We start from the raw sequence: 11706 nt of genomic DNA, 5'->3' as shown, positions 1-11706 counted from the left end.
GAACGACTGATCTTTGCCAAAGAGTACCTTGACAAACCACAATCCTTCTGGGAAAATGTTCTGTGGACAGATGAAACAAAAATAGAGCTTTTTGGCAATGCAAAGCAACAGTTTGTTTACAGGCGGCGCAATGAAGCTTATAAGCACCCTACCAACAGTTAAGCATGGTGGAGGATCCATAATGCTGTGGGGTTGCTTTGCTGCGTCTGGTACTGGAGCACTTGACCGTATCACAGGAATCATGAAATCTGAGAATTATCAAGAGATTTTAGAGCAAAATGTCCTACCCAGTGTAAGAAAACTTGGTTTGAGTCGAAGGTCATGGGTATTCCAGCAAGACAATGACCCAAAGCACACGTCCAAAAGCACACAGGAATGGTTTAAAAGGAAAAAATGGACTGTTTTAAAATGGGCAGCAATGAGTCCTGACCTCAATCCCATCGAAAATCTTTGGGGTGAGTTGAAATCTGCCATTGGGAAAAAGAACCCTGCAAACATTCAAGAGCTTGAACAAACTGCAAGGGAAGAGTGGGAAGAAATACCAGCTGAGATGTGCAAGAAGCTTATAGGTGTGCAACTCAATATTAACAAGGGGTGTCTTTATTGCTGCACATGCTGTTTATTCTGTTTTGTCTTTAAAATTGCAACATGCAAATTGAAAAACAATGTTTTATATGTTGTATTACTTATTTATTTCTGTAGATATTGTCAGGTTATGCAAAATAGGAAGGGGTGCCAATAATGGTGAGCAGGACTGTATCAATTTAAAGTCAATTTAATCTCTGTTACTTTTGAAACACTGGTCATCTTAGCCTAGCCTAACCCTCTAAACCCCAAACTTACATAACAAAATGTATCTAAAATTCATAAGTGCAAAGAGGGGTTCTATTTGCATAATATACATGGTAGTTCATATGTGCAGTGTTCAACAAAAAGAAAACATAAAAATAATTTCTTCAATATGACTTACTAAATCCCTATCATATAATCTGCCAAAGTTTTGCCCAGGTGTTGAATGTGATATACAGAATACCTGTATTTTTATTGGAATATTGAGATTAACAGACACACACTATCTAAACAGACCCTTAGAGCCATTGCTCATGCTTTACCAAGCTGAGAGATACACAATCAACATCAGAAGTAAGAGGAGTATGTGCAAGAACATGCTAAATCAATATTACAATATTTTACAATAATATGAATTGTGTTATGCAGCATTGTACAGTTTTTCAAATTTTGTTCTGCAAACTTTACCACAGTTAAGCTGGGGATTTAACAATCTAAATAGTCTCTTAGAGCCACCACTCATGCTTTACACATGCATTTCTGGACAAGCTCAGAGGTAAAGAATCAGAAGTAAGAGAAGCATGTGGACCAACATGACAGTAACAAGGTTTTTAATATGAATTGGGTTATACAGCGTTATAGAGTTTTCTCCAATGTTGTTCTGCAAACTTCACCATAGTTAAGCTGAGGGTTTCATTATTTGAATATGATATAATAAATATCATAAAAAAAAGAAAATAGATTAACTACTTTTAAAACATATTTATGAAAAAAATAGTCCGTTATGCAGTGAATATGATCACTGCTCACGCTTTACACATGCATGTCTGGACAAGCTGAGAGATACAGAATCAATATCTGAAGTAAGAAAAGTATGTGGACTGACATGACAGTATAATATTACAAGATTTTACAATAATATGAATTGTTACATCGTTGTTGTTGTTGTTTTTATTTTGCATCAAATTTTGTTCTCCAAACTTTACCATAGTTAATTTTCTTGATTGTTCTTGTCCCTAAACTTTACTTTAGTATATGATATACTAAATACCTACATTTTTATAGAAAAATTGAGGTGAACTAATTTTAAAACAGATTTATGTAAAAGTGAGTCAGTTATGCAATGAATCACTACAATGCATAATCACCAGCGTTACGAAATGACATTACTTTGTGTTGAATGGTCGCTCTTCTTGTTCCCCTAGCGCGTTTCAGTCAGTATTACACCTCTCTCTCTCTCTCTCTCTCTCTCTCTCTCTCTCTCTCTCTCTCTCTTTTCTCACACACACACACACACACACACACACACACACACACACACACACACACACTGAACACTGCCCCCTGTTATTCCCAATGTGGCGAGGCGATTCCGCAGCTGGAGCTTCCAAACGAAACCGGTGTTACACCGTTTTCTGTGACCGTCGGGTTTTGTGACCACAGAGGGCGCTACTTCACAGTTTCTGTTCACGGGCACGAGCGCGCTGCGTAGACTGCGTAAGCTACGCGGACTCGCTTTATTTTCTCTTTCTGCTGCTGTCGAACGATGAAAAAAGGGTGTTTACATTTTTATGTTGTCTATAAATAAAATAAATGATCTTGAACATGAACGTTTCATTATTAATTCTCTGCATTTTCACGTCGTATGAAGAAAGTAGGGGGGGGGGGGGGGGGTGCACTGCAAAATACAAGCTTTTTCCCTAAACAAACCAAAACGTCAGAACCAGTAAAATATTAGATAAAACAGAAAACTGAGTAACACTAAGAAAATGTTTACTTTTATCCAATTACTTTTATGTTGAGTAGTATTGCAAAACAGAAGAAAATAGATTATCTCATACTTTACACCTGTTCTATTATGCTAAACATACATTAGATAATGTGTATCATATTTAAACTGATCTAAAAATTATTCAAATGGTAGTTATAATGCCCTATCCGATGTTAAAAGATTCCATTTTAATTCCATTTATTAAAAGGGTTAGGTTATTTTTTCATTGTTTTCTGTTATTTTGGAGACAAAATGGGCTGATACTTGATTCAACTGTAAAAATGTGCCTTTGTCAGGTCCTATCTTAAACATGAGTTATAAAGTTTTTTTTGTGAGAGTGAGGCAATCACTGGCCTTTACTCAAACTCTGACATCTGACATCAGAATATGTGACACTATTCATCTCCGTGTAAAACCAACCAAATCTTCACTCACTATTCCTTCACATTTTCAGCTTTACAAAACATTTATTACTGGACTTGATCGTAATGCTTTAGAATAGGGGTCATACTTTCTGACAGCTGGTATCAAAATATGTGACCCTATACCATCTTTATTAAATATAGTTTAAAACTTACCACATTTTCTCAGATTACTCACCATTCCTTCACCTTTTCAGCTACACAAAACATTAGTTACTGGACTTGACCATAATGCCTTAGAATAGGGGTCACACTTTCTGACAGCTGGTATCAGAATATGTGACCCTATACCATCTATACTAAATATAGTGTAAAACAAACCAAATACTGTCAGATTACTCACCATTCCTTCACCTTTTCAGCTATACAAAACATTTATTACTGGAATTGACCATAATGATTTAGAATAGGGGTCACACTTTCTGACAGCTGGTATCAGAATATGTGACCCTATACCATCTCCACATACAATAGTGTAAAACCAATAAAATCTTCTCAGATTACTCACTATTACTTCACCTTTTCAGCTATACAAAACATTTATTACTGGACTTGACCATAATGCTTTAGAATAGGGGTCACACTTTCTGACAGCTGGTATCAAAATATGTGACCCTATGCCATCTTTATTAAATATAGTGTAAAACTAACCAAATCTTCTCAGATTACTCACTATTCCTTCACCTTTTCAGCTACACAAAACATTTATTACTGGACTTGACCATAATGCTTTAGAATAGGGGTCACACTTTCTGACAGCTGGTATCAGAATATGTGACCCTATACCATCTCTATTAAATATAGTGTAAAACTAACCAAATCTTCTCAGATTACTCACTATTCCTTCACCTTTTCCGCTACACAAAACATTTATTACTGGACTTGACCATAATGATTTAGAATAGGGGTCACACTTTCTGACAGCTGGTATCAGAATATGTGACCCTATACCATCTCTATTAAATATAGTGCAAAACCAACCAAATACTGTCAGATTACTCACTATTACTTCACCTTTTCAGCTATACAAAATATTTATTACTGGACTTGACCATAATGATTTAGAATAGGGGTCACACTTTCTGACAGCTGGTATCAGAATATGTGACCCTATACCATCTCTATTAAATATAGTGCAAAACCAACCAAATACTGTCAGATTACTCACTATTACTTCACCTTTTCAGCTATACAAAATATTTATTACTGGACTTGACCATAATGATTTAGAATAGGGGTCACACTTTCTGACAGCTGGTATCAAAATATGTGACCCTATGCCATCTTTATTAAATATAGTGTAAAACTAACCAAATCTTCTCAGATTACTCACTATTCCTTCACCTTTTCAGCTACACAAAACATTTATTACTGGACTTGACCATAATGATTTAGAATAGGGGTCACACTTTCTGACAGCTGGTATCAGAATATGTGACCCTATACCATCTCTATTAAATATAGTGCAAAACCAACCAAATACTGTCAGATTACTCACTATTACTTCACCTTTTCAGCTATACAAAATATTTATTACTGGACTTGACCATAATGATTTAGAATAGGGGTCACACTTTCTGACAGCTGGTATCAGAATATGTGACCCTATACCATCTCCACATACAATAGTGTAAAACCAATAAAATCTTCTCAGATTACTCACTATTACTTCACCTTTTCAGCTATACAAAACATTTATTACTGGACTTGACCATAATGCTTTAGAATAGGGGTCACACTTTCTGACAGCTGGTATCAAAATATGTGACCCTATGCCATCTTTATTAAATATAGTGTAAAACTAACCAAATCTTCTCAGATTACTCACTATTCCTTCACCTTTTCAGCTACACAAAACATTTATTACTGGACTTGACCATAATGCTTTAGAATAGGGGTCACACTTTCTGACAGCTGGTATCAGAATATGTGACCCTATACCATCTCTATTAAATATAGTGTAAAACTAACCAAATCTTCTCAGATTACTCACTATTCCTTCACCTTTTCCGCTACACAAAACATTTATTACTGGACTTGACCATAATGATTTAGAATAGGGGTCACACTTTCTGACAGCTGGTATCAGAATATGTGACCCTATACCATCTCTATTAAATATAGTGCAAAACCAACCAAATACTGTCAGATTACTCACTATTACTTCACCTTTTCAGCTATACAAAATATTTATTACTGGACTTGACCATAATGATTTAGAATAGGGGTCACACTTTCTGACAGCTGGTATCAGAATATGTGACCCTATACCATCTCTATTAAATATAGTGCAAAACCAACCAAATACTGTCAGATTACTCACTATTACTTCACCTTTTCAGCTATACAAAATATTTATTACTGGACTTGACCATAATGATTTAGAATAGGGGTCACACTTTCTGACAGCTGGTATCAAAATATGTGACCCTATGCCATCTTTATTAAATATAGTGTAAAACTAACCAAATCTTCTCAGATTACTCACTATTCCTTCACCTTTTCAGCTACACAAAACATTTATTACTGGACTTGACCATAATGATTTAGAATAGGGGTCACACTTTCTGACAGCTGGTATCAGAATATGTGACCCTATACCATCTCTATTAAATATAGTGCAAAACCAACCAAATACTGTCAGATTACTCACTATTACTTCACCTTTTCAGCTATACAAAATATTTATTACTGGACTTGACCATAATGATTTAGAATAGGGGTCACACTTTCTGACAGCTGGTATCAGAATATGTGACCCTATACCATCTCTATTAAATATAGTGCAAAACCAACCAAATACTGTCAGATTACTCACTATTACTTCACCTTTTCAGCTATACAAAACATTTATTACTGGACTTGACCATAATGCTTTAGAATAGGGGTCACAATTTCTGACAGCTGGTATCAAAATATGTGACCCTATGCCATCTTTATTAAATATAGTGTAAAACTAACCAAATCTTCTCAGATTACTCACTATTCCTTCACCTTTTCAGCTACACAAAACATTTATTACTGGACTTGACCATAATGCTTTAGAATAGGGGTCACACTTTCTGACAGCTGGTATCAGAATATGTGACCCTATACCATCTCTATTAAATATAGTGTAAAACTAACCAAATCTTCTCAGATTACTCACTATTCCTTCACCTTTTCCGCTACACAAAACATTTATTACTGGACTTGACCATAATGATTTAGAATAGGGGTCACACTTTCTGACAGCTGGTATCAGAATATGTGACCCTATACCATCTCTATTAAATATAGTGCAAAACCAACCAAATACTGTCAGATTACTCACCATTCCTTCACCTTTTCAGCTACACAAAACATTAGTTACTGGACTTGACCATAATGCCTTAGAATAGGGGTCACACTTTCTGACAGCTGGTATCAGAATATGTGACCCTATACCATCTCTATTAAATATAGTGCAAAACCAACCAAATACTGTCAGATTACTCACCATTCCTTCACCTTTTCTGCTACACAAAACATTTATTACTGGACTTGACCATAATGATTTAGAATAGGGGTCACTGATTCTGACAGCTGGTATCAGAATTTGTGACTCTATTCAAAAATCAAATCTTCTCAGATTACTCACTATTCCTTTACCTTTTCATTAAAGCAATAATTATTGCAAAGGAGTGTATTCAGGCTAGGCACATATATTTTAATTCAAAAAGTGAGGCACTGTTGAAAATACTTATTTATTGCAAAGTCTACATAATAATCAAGCTCAAATAATGGGAAAACATGCAAAAGATACATACACATAAACACAAACCTTTCTGTCAAAACAAAACATAGTGATGGCCTCCGAGTGGTCCAGCAGGCTTTGCACTGCCTCTATGACCAGGAGCTCGCCGGTTCAAATCCTGTTTATGTAGTTGCCATTAGCTACCGGAACCCTCAGGCAGCAAAATTGGCCTTGCTCTCTCTGGGTGGGTACATGGCACTCTTTCCCCTCATCACTCCAAAGGATGATTTCGATCAGCACAAGGCGTCTGTGAGCTGATGATGCTACTTGGCAATGCTGCATCAGCAGCTGTTCAAAAATAGGCAGAGTCTGACTTCACCTGTCAGAGAAAGGGGGGGGTTGGTCTTCAACCTCCTGGTGTGTTGGGGCATCACTAGTATTAGGGGGAGTCCTAATGAGTGGGTTGGGTAACTGACCGTGTAAAATTGGGAGAAAATGGGAAAAAAAATGGAAATAAAATTATATATATATAAAAAAAAAAAAATAGTGATCTCTTTGTAAGATAGCTCTCTTGCTATTGGCATGCAGCACAGCTGTAGCTCTCATTTATGTTGGGTTTCCCCACACAATTTAGGTGAAACCACCTAGTGCAGTCATCACACTGGATCTGTAATCAATCACATGCATATTTTTATATATTATATATTAATTGGATTTTCCATACTATACTATACTACTGTATACTATATTAAATTATGCTATACTATACCTATATATTGTTTAATTTTATTTTTATTAATGAAAAACATCTTACCCAGACAGTATTGCATGCTTGCCCTTTCTTTTTTTTCCCACGTTTGCTTTTTTCTGTTTCTCCACTTTTTTCTCCACAGTAGTGGCACACATCTTCGAGATTATCTGATTAAAATACAATAGTAATTGCAGATTGTGATGATCAGATTTTCATTACACATACTTACTTTATCAAAAATAGAATTATTGGTCAACACAAGAATTTTACCTGTCTCCTTGAGCAAAGTCATTGCCACCTCCCATCTGTAAGTCTGAACAGCTGATTTTGAATTAGTAAATGTCAGTGGCTCCTCTGCCAGAATATTCTCAGCGTACTAAGGAATGAAGAAATTAAAATCAACTGCCATATAAAAACACTTTCATATATAACTGTTAATTCATAGCGCTTGAAATGTTCTAAAACTGAATTTGGAACCCAACAATTCTTATGTCCAAAAATATCCCAAAACATCTATTTTGAATCTATGGTGTATATATTCAAATATGTATAATCTTTACAGTTATTGACTGGGCCATACATATATTTTTTTACTAAACAATTTAGCTTTATGAAAAACATCAAACAGTTCTTCAGTTCAAAATGGACACTTAAATCAACTTACTTTCAGCACAAACACTCCACATGACACAGCATCTGTCTGTAATGCATGAGGAACCGTTTCTGTTGTCCATGTGGACACCTCACACCCTCGCTTTCTCATGAATGCTCTAAAAAGAAACAAAGATTATTGTATATATTGTTCCTTGGCCTTCATAATAGACCATTTTTCATTATCATGAAAAGAGTACCTTGCTGTCCTTTCACATGTGACTAATTTTGTGGAGGCGTTTCCAAGAGAATCAAGCACCAAACTCCTTTTTTGTTGTGGAAAAAATGCCTATATAGGTGTAGAAATATTTGTATATCAGTCACATATAGTCACAGCAAAAAACACATAATATTACAGATACATTACAGTATCATTACAATTTACAAAATATCGTATTCTTACTGTCAGTATCCAGTGGTTTGGCTCGTTTACAGCTCCCAGAATCACTTGAAAGTTATTGGGGTCACACTTAAAAAAGGTTCAAAAATTATAAAATTATAACAAGACTTTAGAAAATCCATATAATACAGCATTATTAAAATGCAAAACAGTAATTTGCCTACCTTCAGTTTTGTGTTCTTCCCCTGCCACATACCAGTCATTTCAAAAGAATCAATGTATAGTGCCTGTTTGCCTCCATGTTCTTGATTTTTCTTGTGAACAATATGCTTCAGATAAGCATTGATCACCTATGAGGAAGAAAATAATGTAAATATCAATTCATATACATCACTTATGATGTTCTGTGATGTCACAGGTTGATAAAACGTAACGTAAAACGTAAAATATGTATCTTACCTCACTTTCAACCTGTTGATTGGGTGCTAGGTTGGCGATGTCCCAATAAAACAATTTGTATGGTCCAATTTTTGACAGAAGGACATGAACATTTTTTCCTTCCCAAGCCTCTTTCACACCTAAAGAAACAATTAATACAAATTGTAGAAAGGTCTTTCAATAAAGTGTAAAAAATCTGCAGCATATTGTGTTTTCTTGTTGCAATTTTCAAAATAACACACAGCTATTAATGTCTAAACTGTTGGCACCAAAATTAGATTCCTGTAGCAACCTGTGAAGCTCTAGTAAACTCCATGCCCAAGAGGGTTAAGACAGGGCTAGATAATAATTGTGGTCACAAAAAATATTGCCACTTTCTGCACAATTTGGCCATTTTCACTTAGGGGTGTACTCACTTGCCAGCAGTTCAGACATTAATGTGTGTTGAGTTGTATGAAGGCACAGCTAATTTTCTTTGTTATACAAGCTGTACACTGATTATATTACATTGTATTAAAGTGTCATATCTTCAGTGTTCAGATGAAAAGATATTTAAAAAAATATGTGAGGTGTGTACCTACTTTTGTGAGACAGTGTAATGAAGCTTTGTTGAAAGTGTTAAATGCCAACTGAAAATTTGTACTCAAAGAAACAAATGTAGTTTCTTGTGTATTTCTGGTGTATGTACTATACTGATGGTTTAATTTAATCTGCTCATGTATACATACATTTTTCTAAGGAGGAGACAGATGTTTGAGCAAAGATGGTTCCAGAAGGTGGAGAGGAGATGACAGGAGGTGGAGAGGATGTGACTGGAACTGGTAGAGAAGAGGTGGAAGTAGGTGGGGAGGTGGTAACAGCAGGTTGAACAGCAGGTTGAACAGTGGATAATGGAGAAGAGATGACAGAAGGGTGGAGGTTGGCAGTGGCTGGTGGAGAGGAGATGACAGTGGCTGGTGGAGAGGAGATGACAGTGGCTGGTGGAGAGGAGATGACAGTGGCTGGTGGAGAGGAGATGTCAGTGGCTGGTGGAGAGGAGATGACAGTGGCTGGTGGAGAGGAGATGACAGTGGCTGGTGGAGAGGAGATGACAGTGGCTGGTGGAGAGGAAGTGACAGTGGCTGGTGGAGAGGAGATGACAGTGGCTGGTGGAGAGGAAGTGACTGAGGGAGGAGCGATACTGAATACATCATGATGCCCTTTTAACTTTTGTGGTATCCTCGGGGTCTGTTCATTGTACAGTTTTAAATGATCAATGTTAACCTTGTGGATGGCTTTTCCATTGGAGTCAACAAGGTCAATGCTTTTTCCTGCTACTTTGGTGATAGTAAAGGGGCCGAGGAATTCTGGGTCAAGCTTTCCTCCTTTTCGTTGCTGGCTGCGGATATTCTTTCTCAGAACTACATCCCCCACCTGAAGATTTTGCTGAGGGAGTTTTGACTGCAGCCTTTTTCTTGTTCTCTCCTGAACTCCTTCCACATTCTCCTGGACAATGTTCAGGATTCTGTCATGCCTCTCAATGTCAATTGCCACCAATTCTTCAGAAAGCACATTCTCAACAGTAGCATCAACCTGTAACAATGTATGGCAATAAACAAATAAAAATGTGTACTTACAGTACAGTACAACATCTGTTGGCTACATCAAGAGAAAATAACTGAACTAATATAAATAATGTGTGATCAAATAATGCAGACCTCATACAGCAAGCACACTCTTTGTCCTGCACAGATTTTATCTGCTAGATAATACATACTTTTATCTTTATTCATTGGTTAGTTACTATGCATTAAATGTTGTTTCTATGCATTTATGTTATTTCTGGTATAATGCAGTAATGTAGTTTTTGTCCTTTCACAGTAAAACAAAAAGGTCAGTTCAACCTTGAAAGTATTTGACGTGGTATTTATTTTATTAATTTCATTCATTTTAACTAGTTTTTAATCAGATTACTCAAAACTAAAAGCCAACACAGTAATACCAATAACTTACTTAAAACAAAAATGAGCAAATTTCTCTTTTCTACCTTATAATGTATTGTACAACAGTTATTGTTCATTAACTTGAACATAATTTAAATACTTCTTTAAAAAGTTACATAAAATATACATGAAACAAGGAGCCATAGTCTGAATACACCAGTTAGCAATGTCATTAATACGCCACCCATTTCACAACCCTCATGGCAGATTACCAGAAAAACTAGGCCTCTATGTGGAAAAACATATTCTACAGATAGAAGCCATTCCTCATTCTACAAGGAAGGAAAAAACTTGAGATATATATACTTAGTATCTCAATAAGAGCAATTTCTTAATCTTGCATTAATAATTTCTGTATAGACACAACAAAATCTTTATTGGGAACAACTTATTTCTACACTCACTGTCTCCTCTGATCATATAGGTCACTTTGTAGTTTATAATGCATATATAATACAGTAATTCCTGACTGTAGTCCTGTATCTGTTTCTCTGCATATAATTATCCTCCTTTCACCCTATTCTACAATCTGGATCAGGATCACTACTGGAGAGACCACCACAGAGCAGCTATTATTATTTGCGTGATGGGTGGTTATCCTCAGCATTGCAGTGATTAGCACTGATTAGCATGGTGGTGTATGAGGTGTTAGTGTGTGTTTTGCTGGTACAAGTGGATCAGATACAGCAGTACTGCTGGAGTTTTTAAACGTTCACTCATTGTCTATCACTCTACTAGTCACTCCTATCTACAGCTGCTCCACCTTGTAAAAGAGACATAAGCTCTGAATCTTTTGCAGCACTGTTTGTGTTGGTCACCTCTAGTCCTTTATCAGTGCTTACAGGAT

At 36.1% G+C, this 11706-nt stretch overlaps 1 protein-coding gene across 1 annotated transcript; it reads right to left on the bottom strand.

Moving 5' to 3' along the window:
• Positions 1-6693: 6693 nt before the first annotated feature.
• On the bottom strand, positions 6694-9868 carry LOC125785813 (uncharacterized). The gene is made up of 9 exons (XM_049469984.1): positions 9606-9868; positions 8899-9017; positions 8664-8789; positions 8503-8568; positions 8300-8388; positions 8113-8218; positions 7719-7824; positions 7512-7615; positions 6694-7168 (listed from the first exon to the last, which is right to left on the bottom strand). The coding sequence occupies exons 3-9, from the start codon at positions 8700-8702 to the stop codon at positions 7073-7075; spliced, it is 606 nt and encodes a 201-aa protein (XP_049325941.1). The 5' UTR covers positions 8703-8789; positions 8899-9017; positions 9606-9868; the 3' UTR covers positions 6694-7072.
• Positions 9869-11706: the final 1838 nt, after the last annotated feature.

The sequence above is a fragment of the Astyanax mexicanus genome, chromosome 21 (assembly GCF_023375975.1).
Source record: "Astyanax mexicanus isolate ESR-SI-001 chromosome 21, AstMex3_surface, whole genome shotgun sequence".
NCBI classification, from domain to species: domain Eukaryota; kingdom Metazoa; phylum Chordata; class Actinopteri; order Characiformes; family Acestrorhamphidae; genus Astyanax; species Astyanax mexicanus.
Note: the sequence above shows the minus strand (reverse complement) of the source record. Positions and strands in the feature narration are given on the sequence as shown.